Source organism: Mirounga leonina, unplaced genomic scaffold (genome assembly GCF_011800145.1).
Source record: "Mirounga leonina isolate KUSES-001 unplaced genomic scaffold, KU_Mleo_1.0 Mir_125, whole genome shotgun sequence".
In the NCBI taxonomy this organism is placed as follows: Eukaryota; Metazoa; Chordata; class Mammalia; order Carnivora; family Phocidae; genus Mirounga; species Mirounga leonina.
In genome coordinates, this window is record NW_023270305.1 from 70136095 (window position 1) to 70155947 (window position 19853).

General features: G+C 49.3%; 1 protein-coding gene across 1 annotated transcript in view; it reads right to left on the reverse strand.

Annotated features, from left to right (window-relative positions):
• The window catches only part of CRACDL (CRACD like), a 56244-nt gene that overhangs the window by 11447 nt on the left and 24944 nt on the right, over positions 1 to 19853 (reverse strand). Inside the window, exons 5-6 of the mRNA XM_035001733.1 lie at positions 19471 to 19698; positions 12505 to 14158 (exon numbers count right to left, since the gene is read on the reverse strand). Coding sequence (XP_034857624.1) covers positions 12505 to 14158; positions 19471 to 19698 — 1882 coding nt within the window. The remainder of the gene's footprint in view (positions 1 to 12504; positions 14159 to 19470; positions 19699 to 19853) is intronic.

The following is a 19853-nucleotide window of genomic DNA, read 5'->3' on the forward strand; positions in this document are numbered from 1 at the left end:
CTTGGTGCTTGGATAGCAAGGAGGAAGAGTCCAGCTCCCTGTCCAGATACAGAAACAAGGCAAGTGTGCACCACGGAGCTGTTTCCACACTGCACTTAGGCAAGGCTACTGCTGGAGGGGGCCGGGGTTCTCCCAAGGATGTCCCCTCCCTGGTCAGCAGAACCTTCCCATCCTCTTCACATTCCCTCAGTCCTCAAAAGCGCCAGGAGGTCCTTGGACCACTCACCTTTCCTACTGCTGTCCCCCCTCACCCAGCCCATCGCCCTCTTGCTCCATCCTCTGAAGGTTTATCCTGAATCCCTCCTCCTCCCTTTCCTCCCCGAAATAAGACTTCATGGGCCAGCAAGGGCAGAGAACATACCTCTCTAAACACTCACTTCACAGCCTGATGGCAAAATGGCACTCTCAAGAAGACAACAACTGTGTCTGGGAGCCTCTTTCCCGGCCACCATGGCTTTTCCCTACTCCAAGGTCAGGAGACACTGCTGGGGTTTCCTCCTCACCCCAGCTCCTAAGACCCACCCTCAGACCTACAGATTTCCTCTCTCACAATCTTCAAACCCATGTTAACAGGAAAAAAAAAATGCCACTGTTGTTTTAAACAGTCCTGGTAGCTTGTTTGGATCATAAGAGGTGAGAGCCTGTGAGGGCCAAGACTGTGCCCTTTTTCCTGGTTTCATGGACAATCTCCAGGGAGCATGTCCCCCTTGTTCACCCACGTGGGGCACACTCCGTCAAACGATACCGCTAACTCTCAGGGCGTCATGGTTTTATAAGTGATGCAGGCCTGGGGAAAGGGCCGATGGAGTCAGAAGGCTTCCCAATGTCAGCATTTATGAGGGTCTGATAACACAGCATGTTCCTCAGCGGGGGAGTGGTCAGTCCTTGTCCAAGGGCAGGGGTTCATGCAGGCCTCCACAGTGGCAATTTATGTGAGTCTTTTCCCCAGTGGGGGCCTGGGGTCTGCTTTACTTTTTTTCTTGTTGTTTTCATAGCACAAGCTATAACTGCTTTAGGGCTCTGTTGCTCCTAGGTGAGAAATCTGTGAAAAAGCATTTATAAACAAAAATCAATGCACGAATCACATCTGTATTTGGATGTGTGAGGTCGGGAACCTGGGCACGTGCAGGCACATTTACTGGGGGCGCCCCAGGCGTCAGAGGCTTTGCCAGGCTCTTGGCTTAGCTTCAGGTACAGCCGCCCAGTGCTCCGCAGGGCAAGCCTGGCAGACATCCCCAAGCCGTCCAGCCTGATTCCCTCATCTCAAAGTGGAGACCCCAGAAGGTGGAGACGGGCTCGAGGACGTAGAGTTGTGATACGCAAGCCTGGACTCAAGTCCATTCACTCACCTGCCACCGTGCAATTAAAACAGCCTCTCAGCAGAAGGCAGTGACCAAAGTCCATCTCTGGGCATGGAGACAGCTGTCCATTACCTACCAGGTAATATAACTGGGGACGGAGAGCCACTGTTGATCTGAAAATAATTTTGAGCTACCGTAGACAAAGGAGAAAAAGTAGCAAAACTCTATTACATGGCACTCTCTTATAATTCAGCATGGACACAAACACCCCACCTTGGATTCCTTGTGGCTCTCCAGGGACAGCTGGAATTCTGCAAGATCTGTCTCAAGTGGCCACTGGAGAACAAGTGATTAGTTTCAGGAATGGCCCTTGTCCACAGGGCTTAGATTTTCCTTCCTCTGTTATCTGTCGGCCCTGCCTCGCTCCCCCCGGACAGGTAGGGAAATCTCTCTCCACCCAAGAAATGTTCACGGCTAAGGTTTATTGAGTCTTGATTTTCAGAGCAGTATCATATCTAATGACCCTCACAAACCTCCCTGTAAGAACCTTTTCAACCCCCCATTTCAGAGACAGGAGCACAGAATCTCATGGAGTAAAGGACTTGTCCAGGATCACATGGCTGATACGTAACAAAGCTGGGATTTGAACACAGGCTTTGTCTTTACTCTTCATTCACTACATCACAGACCATTTCATATTAAGGACCACCTTAATGGTGACTACCCCCGCCACCCCGCATTCTGGATGATTCTTCGGTGTTGGGGGCTGTCCTGTGTACTGTGATACGCTTAACCCCTCACACTAGATGCTGGTAGCGTCTCCCTCCCACCACAGCTGTGACAATCAAGTAGGTCTCCAGACACTGCCAAATGTCTGCTGGGGGACAACATTGCCACAGAACAGCATAACAGTGAAGAACGTCTGGCTGCAGAGGACGTCTACACGGCACCAAACTCCCCTCCCCAGGTCACCTGCTATGTTCCTTTGCGCAAGTTCTTTCACTTTACGCTGCGTTCCAGCTTTCCCATTTATAAAATAGGATTATTGTTGGAAATTAAAATGTAAAGCATTTAATATGATTTTTGGCACTTAGTGAGTGCCTGATATACATTAACTATTATTGTCATTATTTACCTGTATACTGAGTGTTAAGTGATGGGTAAATCCACTGCAGACCCTGACTTTGGGAAGCCGTTACAGCACAGGAGACAGACACACAAACAGGTGAGGTGCACAGCTCTTATAGGGTGTCAGACGGAAGCTGCTACTTGCCCCATAACAGTGCCATCTAATAGAACTTTCTGCAGCAGTGGAAATGCTCTCTGTGCTGCCAGCTAGTCATAAGACACAGGGCTGCTGAGTCCTTGAGATGTGGCCAGTGTGACTGAGAAACTGATTTTTTCAAATTTAATTTTAATTCATTTAAGTTTACATTTAAACAGCCACACGTGGGGTGCCTGGCTGGCTCAAGTCGGTAAAGCGTGCAACTGATCTTGGGGTCCTGAGTTCCAGCCCCACGTTGAGTTTACTTAAAATAAATAAATAAATAAACAAACAGCCACATGAGGCTAACAGTTCCATGTTGCTTAACATAGATTTGGATCCTTGCCACTCAAATGTTGATCTGCAGTCCAGCAGTACTGTCCTCATCAGAATCCAAATCTTCATTTAAAGGAGATTCACAGACATCTGTACGTTTGAGAAGCGCTGCCCTAGAACAGGCATTCTCCACATTGGCCTCACGTTAGGATCACCTGCAGAACACTCCCATCGTCTGGGCTCCCCCTGCACCCATCAACCTGAGCCCGTGGGGGTGATGACCCCAATTTGCGGCCAGCACTATGAACCAATGATCTCAGTGCTGCTCTAAGTTTCGGGGCCGAGGGAGCCTTGCAAGAGCCCATGATGCCTTCTGGCTGACACAGCGTGCCCGACCGACCAGGTGGTCCAATTCCTGAGCTGGGCTGATGCCCCTGTTCCAGGATCTGGTGAACGCTCCCTGAAATCAGCCAGTGCCCCCTGCCTTGTGTCTGGACATCCGCTCCCAGGGCTGTCCTGCTGGTGTCCCTGCAGTCCTCAACTCTGGCCTCACCCCTCAGGCTTTTGGCACCCTCTGCCCGGGACACTCGCCCGCTTCTGTCATGAAGATGCTGCCTTCCTTCTTCAAGCCCACTTCTCTCCCACCGTACTGAGTCCTGGGCTAAGCGCACAGGGGGCTTCAGTCCCCACACGAGGTTTATGGCTGCCCTGGAGAAAAGTGACTCATGCACTCTAAAGTGACACCAGTGGGGTAGATGGACGGTGGGTGGCACTGCTCCTCCACACCCTAGGGAGTGGGCTGCACCTCTGTAGGAACCTGACTGCTGGGCTGCCAGGTTTTAGACAGAGCAAAGCAGAGCATGACCCTGATCTCCTACGGTCCATTACCCTGCCCCAGATGGGAACCAGAAGATTCTCATACCTTCCTGGTATCCACATTTGGATGGTGGGACCTGTTGATCAAAGAGGACATTTTCATCCATCAGATTGAAAAAAAAAAAAAAATGACAGACTGACAGCACCTAGTGCTGATGGGGGGGGGGGGGTGAGAAACAGTCTCTATTCTGCAATATTCCGCACACACATTCTCTCTGGGGTCTCGTCTTCCCATGTTGGTGCCTTCACTGGTTTAAACCAGGACAGAGAGAATCCCATTCCCACATACTGTTCTAGGCAGCTCAGATGAGGATATTTTGGTACATCCTTAGGAAATTATGGCTGAAACTGCAGCACATTTTGTAGTTTCAATGCTTTTGCTGCCCCGCGTATTACTATTACTAATAACCTTGTTTTACAAAGGAGGAAATGAAGACTCAGAGGTTAAGAAAGTCACTTGCTCAGAACCCCACAGCCCCCGAAGGTTGGACCTTGGAGTAAAACCTCTATATCCACACTCTTCAACCTTACCACCCAGCCCCGTGCCTTGCCCTTCGTGTCCTGCAAACCACGGCAGGGTACACCCACTGCAGGTCAGGAGACCCCCAGGCACGGACACTCCACAGAGAAAAACAAAACCGTGGATGTGCTCAGGGGGCTCAAGATTTGAGTTCAGAAATGCAGAGTGTGCTCGGGGCAAGCAGGGGTGTGTGCAGAGTGGGGAGGGGAGCTGGTGGCAGGGGTGGGGCTGGAGATGTCAGAGGAAGTGAAGGAGTAGCCCAGCGAACTTAGGAAGGCAGAAATGTTGACTTTGGCCAGAATCTACAAAGCCTTAAATACGTCTAACTTTTATTCCCATATACAGTTGGAAGGCATCGAGAGTTTTAAAGAGGAAAACTCCATGGTTAGACCCAGACCAGGGAAGAGAGAGTCACAGGGAAGTGCTGTGGGCGTCGGGTTAAAGACCAGGAGGGCTGACGTGGGGGCAGGATAAAGACACTCCACATTAGGATGGCCAGGACCTGCTGACCAAAGAGGACATTTTCATCCATCGGACTGAAAAAAAAAAAAAAAAAAAAAGACTGACAACACCTCGTGCTGATGAGAAGGGGGAGAAAAATCTCTATTCTGTGCCAAGATGTGTGAACTGGTACCACCTTTATGGGGGGCAATCTGAAGCTTGAGTCAGAAAGCCCACTTTTAAGAATCTATCCTAGAGAAGCAACAGTGTGATTCCATTGAAATAAAAAAGAATGGTTATTGCAGCAAAAAAAAAAACAAAAACAAAAAACCTCAACACACTCCGAATGCCCTTCAAGTAGGGAACGGTTAAATAAAATATGGTATGGTGTACTCCGTAGCCCTTAAAAGGAATGAGATCGAGTGACTCATTCTGATCAGAAAAGAGGCCCATGTCTTATTGTGGAGTAAAAGTATCAAATTGTGAGCCAACACGTATAGCACTTTCGTGGGGAAAAAAAAAAAAAGATTCATGTGCCTCTATCTGTATGTTGATACTGATGTAGCTCGGACTGCAACGGGCACAGGAAGGAGCTGGTGGTGGCTCTTTCTGTGGGTGGGATTTCCGAGGTTCAGAGAGGGGTGGAGAAAAGGCGACTGTCACTTTTTTGTGCCATTTAAACGATTATTCTAAAATTTACATAGAGTAAAATTCATCTTTTTTGTTATAGAGTTCTAGGAGTTTTAACACACTTAGATTCTTGTGAAAAGTCACAAATACACATGGTCAACACCCCAAAGAATTCTCTCATGCTACCCCTTTGTAGGGGGACCCTACCTCTACCCCCAGCCCCTGACAACTACTGATCTGTTCTGTCTCTATATTTTTGCCTCATCCAGATGTCATATAAATGGAATAATACAGTTTGTAATCTTTTAAGACTGGTTCCTTTCACTTAGCATATGCATTTAAGACATTATTGTGTGTACTGACAGTTCATTCTTTTTTTATTGCTGAGTAATATTCCATTATTTGAATGACTGATTGAAGGATATTTGGGGTGTCTCCAGTTTTTGGTGATTATGAATAATGCTGCCATACACATTCACATAAAGGCTTTTGTGTGAACCTAAGTTTTCATCTATCTAGGATAAATACTTAGATGTGGAATTGCTATGTCACAATGTAAATGTATTTTTAATTTTGTTAAGAAGCCGCCAACCTGTTTTCCAAAGTGACCGCACCATTTTGCATTTCCCCTAGCAATGTGTAAGAGTTCCAGTTGCTCTGCGTCCTCTCCAGCATGTGGTCAGACTAGCTCTTTTATTTCAGCCATTCTAATATGTAATGATATCTCAGTATCGTCTTAATTGGTGTTTCTCTAATGGCTAATGATGTTGAACATCTTTTCACATGATTCTTTGCCATTGGTATATTCCCACTGGTGAAATATCTGCTCATGTATTCTGCCCATTTTCTAACTGTATTTTTTGGCTTTGTACTGTTGACCTTTGGAAGTTCTTTATATATTTTAGATACTAATCCTTTATTGGATATGTGGTTTGCAGATATTTTCTCACATTCTGTAGCTTGTCTTTTTATCCTCTTAATGGGGTCTTTGGCAGAGCAAAAGTTTTTAATTCTGGTGAAGTCCAATCTATCAATTTTTCCTCTTATGGATCATGCTTTGATGTCAAGTCTAAGAACTCTTTGCCTGGTCCTATGTTCCAAAGATTTTCTCCTAAAAGTTCCTGAAAGTTTTGTAGTCTCACTTTATATTTAACTCATTGGCCCCCTTTTGAGTTAATCATGGTACATGATGTGAGACTTAGGTCAAGGTTCCTATTTTTGCTTATGGATGTTCACATGCTCCAGAACCATTTGTTGAGAAGATGAAATAAACCCATGCAAATATGGCTTTCTTAAAACAAAGGCAAAAATAATTCACCTGAGCTCCTTGGATCTGTAAATTCATGTTTTTCAAAAATTTAGGAAGTTTTCAGTCACTATTCCTTCAGATGTTTTTTTCTGCTCAAATCTTTCTCTTCTCCTTCTGAATTCCTGTGATATGAATGTTAGACTTTTTAATATTGTTCCAATGGTCTCTGAGGCTTTTTTTTTTTCTCTCTCTCTACACTCAGGCTAGATATTTCCTATTCATCTGTCTTGAAGTTCATGGGTTCATTTGTGATCTCTATTCTACTGAGTTCTTCTAATGACTCTTTTATTTCTGTTACTGTGTTTTCCTGTTCTAAGAAGCCTGTATTTTTTTAATAGCTTCTATTTCTTTGCAGAAAATTTCTATCTTTCCATTCATTTCAAGAGTGCTCACTCTTACTTCATAGAAAATGGTGTACTTGTTGCTTTCAAGTCTTTGTCTAACTTCAATTCCAGTTCCTGCTGCTAAAAAAAAAATACAGCAAAGCTTTGTGCCTAAAAAAAGATGATTAATAATAAATTTCATATAGTGGCTCTTACTAATATTCAGAGAGAGCTTTATATTCAAGCATAAGAGGGCACAAAATAAGCAGTGTTTTTAAAACCATAAACTCATGAGTTTGTTGTGTTTTTTTAAAAATAAATATTGTTGTTAAAAATAAATAAAAATAAAGTGTCTAATAATGCTAACATTTGGATCACCTCAAGTTTGGGGTGTGTTGACTGCTTTTTTCTTAGAGAATTTTTTAGGTTCTCCTGATTCTTTTGTATGTTGGATACTTTTGGTTTGTATCCTAGACATTTTGAGTGTTATGTTGAGACTCGGTCCTGTTAAAATTCTCAAAGGTTTTGCTGTGCTGATTCTAGTTGGTCTCATGCAGGTGCAACTTGGAGAAGAATCCTGCACTTCATACACGTAGGTAAAGAACCCTTCCTTTCTATGATTTCCACCCCCAAGGTTCTCTGGCTAGAAAACCAGGGCTTAGCCTCTGCACTGCGGTGTGCTCTCGTGACTGGGGCCCCTCAGGGCAGAGTGGTGAGAGAAAGAAGCCCGTGGGCCCACCACCAGCACACCTGTCACTGTTGCCACTGCTGTGGAGGGGCTGTAGTTTCATTACCGGATCTCTGCCGGGTGCTGTCTCGAGAATTAAAGGGCTCTGACTCTCAGGTGCTGCTGTGGGTGGAGGTGGGTGCCTTTTTGCTGGTGCTCACCTGAGTAGGACTGGAAGGATTAAAAAAGCTCTGCCCTAAAAGACGCCATTGCCACAGTGACCAGGACAAGAGGTTCCAGTCTGCTGCTGGCACTGGTCTGGCACAGGGATGAGAAAATCCAAGGAGCTCCACCCTGCTGGGACTGCTTTCACATATAGCGGCTTGCTGCTTAGCTGCCAGCGCTCACCTGGAGTAGGGCCAAGACCATCCGACAAACTCTGTCCTGTGGAGCCGGTGCTGGGCTGGGAGCAAGAGGAGCAGGACTGGAGAATCACAGAGCTGGGGCCTGCAAGGGTTGTTGGTACCACGGTGGTAGGGCAGGGAGGTCTTCAGAGTCCTGATCTCACTACCCAGCCCATCCACTCTTACCTGCCTTTCAGAATCCTGACATTCACTTCCTGCATTTGGTCCAGGGTTTTAAATTTTAGCAGTGGGAGGGATAGGGTGGTGTGTGTTTACTCCATTTTGGTCAGAAAGGCATGTCCCTTTTTATGTGATTGTAGAAAAGCAGGATTACAAGGTGATTTTTCCCTATAATTTTTAGGCCTTTCAGTATTTTCCACATGAAAATCTTTTTGATGACTCGGAGCTCTCTAGCTTATCTGCATAGATGGGGGAACGGAGAAGGAAAATGATCTGGGGTGGGGGAGGTGTGGATAAGCTGAATTATGAATGTTGAGATGTGTGCCCACAGATGGCCAGGGGCTGGTTGCTATGGCTGAGGGGGTCAAGGGAAGACAGAACTTGAGGAAACAGGTGGAAACCTGAGATGTGTTCTGTCTGGGGGCACCAAGGAGAGGCTGGTGCACTGGGAGGCAACCAAGGATGAAAAAACACATGCCGTTTGAGGGGCACAGGAAAGGTGGAGAAACAGAGGCCCAGAGTGTTGATCATACTTGGTTGGGAAGGAATGGTGAAGGGGAGGATAGGCCAAAAAGACAGACAGGCATGAGCAGACTTGGTTTTCTTTAAGAATTCAAGATATATGAACACAGTTGGCCCTTGAACAACAAAGATGTGAAGTGCTAGCATCTATTTATATTTGAATTTTTTTTGGATAAACAGAGTACTGTAAACATACTTTCTCTTATGATTTTCTTGAATTTTTAGCTACTTTTTTGTCAGCTTACTTAACAGTAAGAATACAATATACAATACATACAACATACAAAATATATGTTAATCGACTGTTCATGTTATCAATAAAGGATCAAGAGTAGGCTATTCGTAGTTAAATTTTTGGGATTATATGTGGATTTTTTGACCGCACAGGGGGCCACTGCCCCTAGGCCCTGCACTGTTCAATGATCAACTGTATATTTTTTAGCATGATACCAAAAAAGACCCCCTACTCAAATGAACTTGAATACATCTAAAGTAACTATATCATTAGAGTAGGTGACAGTTGCTTTCCTCCAGAAAATGCGCCCGACACCCAAAGACAAGATGGGCATCTACCTACACTCCCCTGTGGCAGCCAGCTGCCACCTGCCTCCTCAGACTGGTAAGCTCCTTGAGAGGAGGTCCTCATGTTTGTCCTGACTGCCTTTTAGAGCCGGCACAGTGCTGTGTGCATGGCAGAAATACATGAAATATTTGTTGCAAGAATGGATGCATAATGAGTGAATACTAGAGAAAGAGGTTCAGAGACCTGGGTGTGCCAGTTATCACCAGCCCGTCCGGACGTAATGAGCTTGACTGCAGGGTAAGGCTCATTATCAGATGAGGCCCCTAGGTGACAATGGCAATTTGTCTAGCTATTCTCCAAAATATCCCACATGTGACAACTACATGAAATATAAATTACAAACAGAGAAAGAAGAATGACCAGAAGGAAAGGCCAACAGGACAACATCTAGAAAGCGGACTCCTAAGTGGCTGGTTTTTTCTATATACTTTGTGTATTTTACCATTTTTCCACACGAGAATCTCTAAGTCTTTTGCCTAACTCATCCTGTGCTCAGGAGGATGCTTTCCGACCTGTCATTTAGACTCCGATACGGACTGGCCTACCAGGAGGAGGGTTAATGTCCTGCACAAATGAACAAGGCTGGTAACCCTGAGCCATTCACCTCCTATTAATGGTCTCCTTTGCATTGATGAGCACAAATATGGTACTGGCCTTGCGGTAACCACCCCAACGTGGCCCTGTGAGGTCCAGCCCACTTGGCAAAGCTGGGCTCCTCTGTTTACTGCAACAACTGGGGAATCCTCCCTGCCTCCCCCGCTGAAGGGTTCTTCCACGCCGTCAGAGAAGGAAGACAGAATGTGGACGAGAGGAGGAAGGATAAGCAGGAGTGCTGAGGACAAAGTGCTTGAGTCCCATCTGGGACACCTCAGTCACCTAGCTTTATGGTGTGTGCCCCTGAAAGGGGTACACGGGTGGCAGCCCATCTGGGAGTTCTGGGTAAAGTGCCTGCTACCACAAGATAATAAACAGCAGTAATTAGGCCTTTCTGGAAAACTGAATAATACTGTTATTAAAACTTTTATTATCTGTATGTTTTATATGAATTTCATTGCCTCCAGTGGCTAGATTTTGGGAGCAATGAGGATGACAGAAATAATAAGAATGAGTTAAACCACAAGCAGATCCAGTGTCTGGGGGAGACACAGAGGCTGCTTTCACTAATGGGATCTGACAGCAAAGACCCCGCGATTCTGCTCTGGTCTACATGAGGCAGCCCCCAGACCCCAAGGTCCCAGGCAGCAGCCACAGCCTGTCCTGATATTTGCCCCTCAAATACCAGCCACACTTTGGGAGAGTGGGTTTCAAGCAGAATGAGGGTAATTCTTCCCTTCCTCTCTCTGCACTGAAATGAAAATCACTACCCCCGCCCTAAAGTAACCTGGATTCTTTCACCCTGGAATTCATCTGGATCGGTTATTTCTGTGGCTTAGAAAATGTTAATAAATGGACAAGACAGTTCTTTTATGCTATGCTTTTAAGCCAAGCTGTTAATACATAGTATATTGTATTGTATAAATTAAAGAAAAAAGATAAGGTCTTTATAGACCATTCCAGGCATTTGACAATAAGCAATCCTAACTCGCACAGCTTAGGCTGAGGAAGTTATAAATTATTAATGTGTCAAGCACTGCCCTCCGAAGCTGCTTTTCCAGCTCTGACCATGAACCCAAGTATCCTGTGTTTAAGTTCCATTCAGTCAGCAAGCCCCTGAGAGACATTTTCAATTCCGGGCTATGAAGGTGGACGGTGTTGATGTCAGGGTTTTATCTGCACTGAGCAAACCCCCTCCTCCCTTGATATCTCAATGGGTTTCTGAAACACTCTATCATAGCTTCAATAGCCTCGCTGGCGATTCGCAGAGTGGATCATGAGCTCCAGCTTGAACCTCTCCCAAAGCTCCCTCACTGACTATCCTAATGTAGTGGCCGCAGCAACAGCAAAAAATCACCGCTGAGCCAAGGGGCTGTCGATCAGGAAGGCCACGCATGCGGGCTCTTTGACGGCGTGTTCCTGGCACTTCTGCCTAGAACTGTCACCTTCACAACTTAAAGCACTGTATGTGTATATATGTATATACACACACACTGCATTTTCACTCACTTCCTAGGAGGGAGGCAGAAAAGATAAGAATTTCTTTGAACCTGTCTTTACATTGCTTTCTGTGAGCTAATTTTTTCCTCATATGTGTGCACTTCCATCTTCTTTTCAGGGTGTGGGGTCCCTAGAGAACGGGGTCCTACTTCCTCAGTCTCACAATGCAGTGTTTCAGCGGAGTCCTGGACCTAGAATAGCCACTTAAAACATCCTGAAAGTTTTGTTGTTGTTTTTTTTCAAATAAAATTTGCCATGGAAAACTCCTTAGGGCCTTCATCACATGCACACATAACTCGTTTGCATAGCTTTGTTTCTGGCACACTGATTTCCATTAATAAAAGAACCAGCAACGAAATATTCTTTAGCTCTGCCACAAATACCCACTTCCAACAGATTTCTCGTTTCATCTGAAACACTAAAAATAAAAAGTGACAAATGTCAAAGACATAGAAAGGTCATCTATTTTGTCTCTACTCATTTTAAAGGACAGTTGCTTTAGAAGATTCTTACATTCTACCCCAACCTTCACACCATCTCTTTTTTGGGACAGGAAGTTAACGCCCACCCCGAGGGGGCTCCCCTTTTACCAAAGGCTTGTGACTCCAATAAATGGGATGCTTCCTGCATGAGGCTGGGCCACATGAGCCGGATTATTAAACAGGAAAAAAAAAAATTCCTCCTGGGGGTGAGGGATAGGTCAGAAGGACACTAGAGAGGAGCCAGAAGATTCATTTCTAACCAAGAAGAGGTGTAGGCCCAGGAGTACCTCCATCTACCAGAGTACCCGTATCTCAGGATTCTGGAATTCACTGAGCTCCTGAGGGAAGAAATGAAAGAAGCAGCTGAGTGATCCCCATCTCCTCTCAGGGAATATGCAGCAAGATGTTTTTACATTTTCCTGACTTCTCTGAACTGCCACAAAGTCCTGCTATTTGTTTCCCCTTCTTCAGTTTCTAACTCTTGACCAATCGTGTTAGCGGTACCAGGAGAAATTCTGATTTTTAATCCCAGTTCCCCTGCAAGGTTTCCACCCCAAGTGCTGACATACTCGGTGGACGTGGGATTTGCCCACGGTCCTGCCCCTTCCCCACCAGGCGACTCCGGCTCTTACCAGCTGCCCTGTGCGGCGACCGCGTCTCGGCCATCCGGCTCTCCCGTCTGGGGTCCGGGGGCGGCGCGGCCTTCGCCAGCTCCCCGGGACCCGGACCAGCGTCCGGGGGCGGCAGGGGGCGACTCTGCAGCAGCGGCTTCCTGGGCAGGGGAGGCTTGGCGCTGAGCGGTTCCGAGGGCCGGGCCTTCCCCTTTCCCTGCTCATGCGGGGGCCGAGCCCCTCGAGGGGAGGGGGCCTTCGCGACCGGACATTTCTCGTCTTTGGGGAGCAAAGCCAGCCCCCCTTTTTCTAACCGGATTTCAGCGCTGTATCTCTTTATCCCTCTGACTTCCACAGAGGACGCCTCCCTGTGCTTGAAGGACAGAGAGGTGGAGCGCAGCTTGACGGGAAAGGGGCCTCTGTCCTCCCCCGAGGGCGGCTCGCGGGCGGCCGGGCAGGGGTCTCCAGGGGCATCCCGGGGGGTCCGGCCCGGCCCGGCCCCCGAGTCCCCCGAGTCCCGAGAACCGCCGCCGGCCGTCGCGGGCTTCCCGCCGTGCGGCTCGGGGGGCGCCCGCAGGTCGTCGAGCGCCGCCTCGCTCCTCCAGACCAGGCTGCTCTTCGGAAGCGGCCGGCGGCCGGCCGAGGCGCCCGCGGGGCCGGTGTGCTCCAGCACCCGGGCGCTGCCTGGTCGCGGCCACGCGCGGCCCGACGACACCGAGAACGTCACGGCCCGCAGCTCGCTGCCTCCCCGCTCCACCTTCCGCCCCGGCGCCAGCCTCTCGGGTCCCCCCTGTGGGGGCTCCGCGGGTTGGGCCCTGGGCTGCTCGGCGGGGGCGGCCTCTCCGTCCAGGGGCCGGGGAGTGGGCTCCTCCGCAGGCGACTCGCAGGCGCGCGGCGCGCCGGGGCTCGCGCTCACCGCCGGGGCCTTGTGCTTCAGGCAGCTCTTGGGGGCCGGGGGGCTTGGGGCGGGGGCCTCGGGAGGTCCCTTCCCTGCTCCCTCGGGCTCGGGCTCGGGCTCGGGCTCGGGCTCGGGCTCGGGCACGGCCACGGCCACGGCCACGGGTACGGGTACTTCCAGCGTCAGCTCCACCTCCTTCTGGACACTCTGGTCTGGCCCCTCTGGACCCGGGGGAGTCTCCAAGGTGGTGGCAGGGGCAGTCTCAGGAGCTGTCGTGTCCTCCTCGGGGATGGAGGGAGATAACCAAATCTCCACGTCTCCAGAAGGGCAAAGCACCTCATCAGCGGTTTCCCTGTCTGGGGGACATGTGCTTTCCAGGGACACTTCCTCCCTCTGGTTTTCGCTGTTGGGATCATGGTGCGGGGAACCTTCTGGCAGAGATAGGGTCTCTGAGCAGGGGGCCGAGCCTGACACGGGCTCAGCGACCTCGGGGGTGGCCGCGCGGCTTGAGGGGTTATCCCCAAGAAAGCTGTCCTCCTCCTCCTCGGCGCTGGCACTGAGGGCTGGGCAGTGCTGCAGGCGGGCCCGCCTCGCACGCAGCGCCCCCACTTGCAGCATGGCGGCTGGCCCCACCGGCTCTGCGCTTCTGTCCACTACCACATCCTGCTGTGCAGAACTGGGGCTCTCTTCTGTGCCAGCTCTGCGTAATGACTTCTCATCGTATTCCTCTTCCTCTGGGGTACCCGTCAGATCACAAAGGGATTCAGACTGTGCTCGCTTGGAGGAATAAAGAGGACAAAAGACAGCATCATTACGTCGAATATTAGGAAGCCTATGACCTTTCCATTTTGTACAAGGCTTAATATGGTTTAAAGGAAGCAGTGTCTCTCTAAAGCCGGCACCTAAGCAGACATTCACACATGGTGTCTCTTCTTAATCCTTCCCTTAACGCTCTATTTGGAAACTTGCCTTACAAGTTCAGCTTTCAGCAGAACAGTGGCAGCTATGCTCTTTTTTTTTTTTTTGAATGCATATTTTTTATTTATTTATTATGTTATGTTAATCCCCACACATTACATCATTAGTTTTTGATGTAGTGTTCCATGATCCATTGTTTGCGTATAACACCCAGTGCTCCATGCAGAACGTGCCCTCTTTAATACCCATCACCAGGTTAACCCATCCCCCCCTCCCCTCTAGAACCCTCAGTTTGTTTCTCAGGGTCCATCGTCTCTCATGGTTCGTCTCCCCCTCCGATTTCCCCCCCTTCATTCTTCCCCTCCTGCTATCTTTTTTTTTTTTTTTTTTTACATATAATGTATTATTTGTTTCAGAGGTACAGGTCTGTGATTCAACAGTCTTGTGGCTATGCTCTTAAAGTAAATAGTGTAAGGCTCCAGTGGCCGAGCTACCAAACCAGCGGACACTGCTCTAAAAAATGAAGCAAAGGGGATCAAATAAGCCAGGTGTCTGCCGTGCTTTGCACTCCACGCCTATGATTTCACTTACTCTTGATTCATCCCAGTAAGAAAGGATTATTTCCTTTTTGCACTTGGAGAACTGGGAGCTCAGAGAGGGCCACATCTTGGTCAAGGTTGAGCTTATTAGCTCAGCTAAAAAGCTGGTGCTCTCTCTGTGCTGCCTGAGAGCTAGTTTCCCATCTCAGTGCTCTCTCTCCAGGGATGGGCCCCAGGGTGAAGGGAGACTGGTTTACCTAAAGGGTGATTCCTATCACCTCAAACACAGTCAAGAGCAAACCACAGCTTGTTGGATAACATCCCAAACCACAGCTGACGGATAAAGTCCAAACTTTTCAGCCAAATTAAAGGTCTTATATTCTCTGGTCTTAAATTATTTCTCCCACTCTCTGCTCAGGTCAAGCCGAGCCCCCACTACTGAATGTGCCAGACTCTGGGCCGAGTGACTGGCCAGCTCCTCTTTCCCCACACCTCCAGGGCGCTCCACCCGCACCACCCAAGGACAGTCTCAGATTCCACTCCTACAGGGAGTCTTGCCTCTTCCTGCAGCTTACAGTGCTCTTCCTCTCCTGAAGCCCTACTGGCTTGACAAGCAAACACTGCCTTGTACTTTCCTCCTGAAAAGTCTCTGGAATTTAAATTTAGTCCAACTTCCTCCTTGCCGTACCCAAAGTTAGTCGCTGCTTCCTTAGGAAGAAGAGACCAAGGCAGTCATGTGAATCATTCAAAAGCACTATGAGAAAATGACCAAAAGCTTGAGGGTGTTGAGGTCAATCTTCTAAAAAAAGTTCAGGACATTAGAAAACACTATCTTCGTGGGGGAAAAAGAAAAAAAGTTGAGGGCATTAGATCTCCTTTCCTTTATGTTAAGAAATGTAGAGGAGTGTTTGTGTTAGGTGTTTGTTGTTTGCTGGTGTTATTTTAACATCTCCCAGCTGGCATCTGCTTGCTAACAGAACATAAGATAACTGGGATGTTTGCGACAATACCTTAGCTAACTCTTGCCAAGGTGCACAATCCTTGTCCCCTGGATTTGAAAAAAATGAAGACGTTCAAAGAAATCTACAGAAGAATTTTCAAAAGCCGCAGGTTCAAAAGATGTTACTGGCCTTTTGCTACTCCAGGAAATCACTGATGTTGAAACCTGTTCAGGACGTGGGTCGTGTTTTAAAACTATCACAACCCTCGCAAAATGAGCAGAAAGCTGAGAAGCAGGCCCAGCTGGCCACATCCCACTTAAGCCACTGGCAGCTACAAGGAGGTAACAGTGAAGGGCTGGGCAGGACGAAGGCAGCATGGAGTGTGGACTTGGACACTAAGCAGAGGCTCTGCAGGGAGCAAAGTGGCTTCTGACTCAGCCTGGGCTCATGCACTGGGTACAGCAGGAAGGCTGCATATACCTGCTCCCTCTCCGCCGCCGCCGCCCCTGCCCTCCACCTCTGGGCCCTCACGGCAGCCTCACCCCCTACAGTCCTCTGGAGGAAGAGGGAGTGGAGGACCCACTGCTCAGCCTGTACCAAGATGGAGGCTCCGTCCTGGCTGCCTGCTCATTGGCCTCCCCTCACAGAAAGAAAGTCTTGGGGCAGCATCTGTGTCATCTCTGGGCAGAGGACACTGCTGATAAGTAGTGTCAGGCTCTGTCTAACACCCGGGACTTGTAGTTGGCAGCTCTGTCCGCCACGACCTGGGGCTACTCATAGAATCGTGCTGCTCCTCCTAAAAGAGAGTTAATATTCCCTGCTCCTGGCACTGCCTGGGTTGGGATGAGGACCAGCCAGGGTGCTGAGACGCTGGCGTAAACGTTCACGGGCGTCTGCTTCCGGTGCGTCAGAACCACACGCAGGCCCCGGTTCTGAGCAGCAGGATGAAATGCTGAGATAACAGCCAGCTTTTGTCTTTTGTGTGTTTCTCTTTCCCGACCTCTGCTCTGGTGGGGCAGAAGGATGCGGCCAAATGCACTCTTGGAAGTGTTTTTCCAACTTGTAATAAATATCACAGTCTTAATAGGCAAGGTTTGTTTGTTTTTTTAACTGTGCCAAGATGGAGTTTTTAAGGTAAGAAAAGCCCACCCCCACCCCTTTTTTTGTCTAGAGCTCCAAAAGATTCAGAGCCTGGATGGTGTGGGGTAGAGGGTTCGCCCCCCACGACAGAGCTGGAAGATGCCTGGGGGTGCTGGACAGCTCTTCTGCCCAAACGGAGGACAGAATGTGGACAGCGGCGGAAAGAGACCAAAGTGGAGACTCAGAGATGCCCGAGTGGGGGCAGGGGTAAAAGTGGGTGAGGCAGAAAGAAACCTCAGATGTTACGGGGGATCAGAAAAGTGGGGGAAACTTGGACCTCACTGTTCAGTGAAGTCAAAAGAAACCCTGAACCTCTGTAAAAGTCCCCTGGGTCCAAGAGGGGCCAATGTGGTGGCTCCTCATCACCCTCAGAGCAGAACGGGAATGTACGAAAGCACCCTGATTCCCCAAGAGGGGCCAGAGTACCAGGAAAATCTTCACAGTTGGGAGGAGGCACCTCATGACCAAAGGGCAAAGAGTGCTGTGAACACTGAAGGACAGAGGCCTCCACCTTAGGACCCAACAGTGACACTGGTGACCACTGGCCAGACACCTCTGCCCAGTCAAAAACTTAAGAGTTTTAATCCATGCCTGCTCCCTACCAAGAAGGGAAAGCAAAGAAGGAGGGAGGATATGTAAATGACAGAGTTTAAATCAAGAAATGTTGACCCAGAACGCCTAAATCAGAATTTCTATTAGTCTAAAAAAATGGGGTTCAAGAGCTAAGTCAAGTTGAAAGAATGAGAGGTATAGCGTTTCCAGCTGACAGCGAGAGGGGATGCCGCATTTCCACTTGCAGTATGAGCCGGGCTTCCCTCTGCCACAAAGGCCTGGCCAGGCGGGGGCTGGTTACGTGTACCCTTGCCACAGCAAAAGACATCCCCATGGGAATAAAGGCCAGACTTGAGGCCAGAGGGAGCTGGTTCTGTCCCTGCCCTGTTGCTCCCTCATCATGAGGACAGGCAGGTTGGAGTTACCAGTCCTAGCCAAGTCCCACAACACCAAGCTTTTAACTGTAAGTGTGTTGGACGTGCAAGCATTTACACAAGTACCCCAGTGTCCAGCTTGCACAAGGACACATTAGCCTCAGGGTAACCACAGCTCATTTCTTTCTGCAGTGTTAGTCCCCTCCAAAGTCACCCCTGCTGGCAGAAGTTTACAAAGCACCTTCCACATGCCCAAAGGAAAACCCCCTGTCCCTAGCTGAGCACCTTAGCTTGTCCTGGGCCTTTCATCAATACCCCACAATCTTGTCTCCAGGGAAGGAAGGAGAGAATGTCGGTCTGTGGGCATCTCGTTCTCAGCACTGTCATTCTCTGTGGCCGGGCTGTCCCCACACCCTGCTCTCTCAGCTCCTCCAGCGCTGAGACCTCGTGGGCACCACTGGGCAGCAGAGAAGGCAACAATCTTATGTGGACCTCTAACCCACTGGTACTATGCAGCCAAAGCACTCCATGAATGAGTTCTTGGCTCTCAGAACTATGAGCTGACCACTACACAGGCAGCATGCCCAAAGATTGGGGGGGGGGGGGTTCTGTCCTCAGAGGGGCACAATCCCCACACTACTAAGTAGGTCCTCGCCCAAGGCAGGAGTCTGAGCTAGTGTGTCAGCTTATCTGTCACTGTTCATTCCCTCATTCATTCATCCATTCAACAAATGTGCACTGAATGCCAGCCATGTGGCTAGCGTTGCTCTAGGGGCTGGACACAGGGGCTGGGACGAGATCTCAGAAAGACTGGCAATAGGAGCACCTGGGTGGCTCAGTCGTTAAGTGTCTGCCTTCGGCTCAGGTCATGATCCCAGGGTCCTGGGATTGAGCCCCGCATCGGGCTCCCTGCTCTGCGGGAAGCCTGCTTCTCCCCTTGCCTGCCACGCCCCCTGCTTGTGCTCTCTCTCTCTCTCTCTGACAAATAAATAAAATCTTTAAAAGCAAAAAACAAAAAGACTGGCAATAAACAAGTGAGCACACACATTTACAAAGCTCACTCCTGTATGAAGGAAAGGAACGTGCTGGTGGGAAGGTGGGGCTGTTTTCCATAGGATGGTGAGGTAAACCTCTCTGGGGAGAGGACCTCTGACTGAGACCCAAAGACTGAGAAGGAGCCAGCCAGGAGAAGGGTGTCTCGAGCAGTGGATCCAGCAGGCATCAGGCCTGAGGCCGGAGAGAGTTCTGGAGGCCAAAGTGTGTTTAGAGAGAAAGAGAGAGAATAAGAGGCCTGAGAGGCAGGCAGGACCTGGTGTTCCAGGCCTGGAGTGCGGACCTTACACTGAGTGCCGTGGGAAGGCAGGGGATGCACAGCGCCTAGCGGCTTCGGGGGGAGGTGCTGCAGAACCAATGAACAGATGGCATGTTTATGCAGGGAAGAGACGTATCTGACGTATATTGAAAAAGAGGAGCAGCTCCAGCTCCTGCAGATGGTCCCACTGACCGTGGGGGTTTCTCAGAAGGGGCACGTGACCCTGAGAGGAGAGAGGCCGGGGTGGGAAGCGGGGGGGGGGGCTACCAGGCCTGCCTGTCCTGCCTGTGCATGTAGGAAGAAGCCCAATTACCGAAGACAGCCGCCTCATTTTGCTGGACCGCTGGTTGCGGGGCTTAACCAGGAGCTTGTGCTTAGCTGCAGAGTTGTCCAGGCAGGAGGACAATTCTGGAGGGTAATCAAAATCAGCCACAGGTGCCACGCTGCTGTCCGAGGTGCGGGGGGGGATGCTGGCGTCGCTCGTGTGCCTGGAGAAGAGCTGGTCCGGAGACTGTGGCCGGGATGAGGAAACTAAAGAGACCTTCATGGGACAAGGAGCAAGCATACCAAGCATTAACTTCTCGGTATGAAATGGGTCCAGCCAACATACCAGCTCCCTTCTTTTACCGTGCTCAGTCTTCCCATGCCATCTCTGGGCTTTACATGGGGGGACGGATTTAAAATCTGACTCTCAAC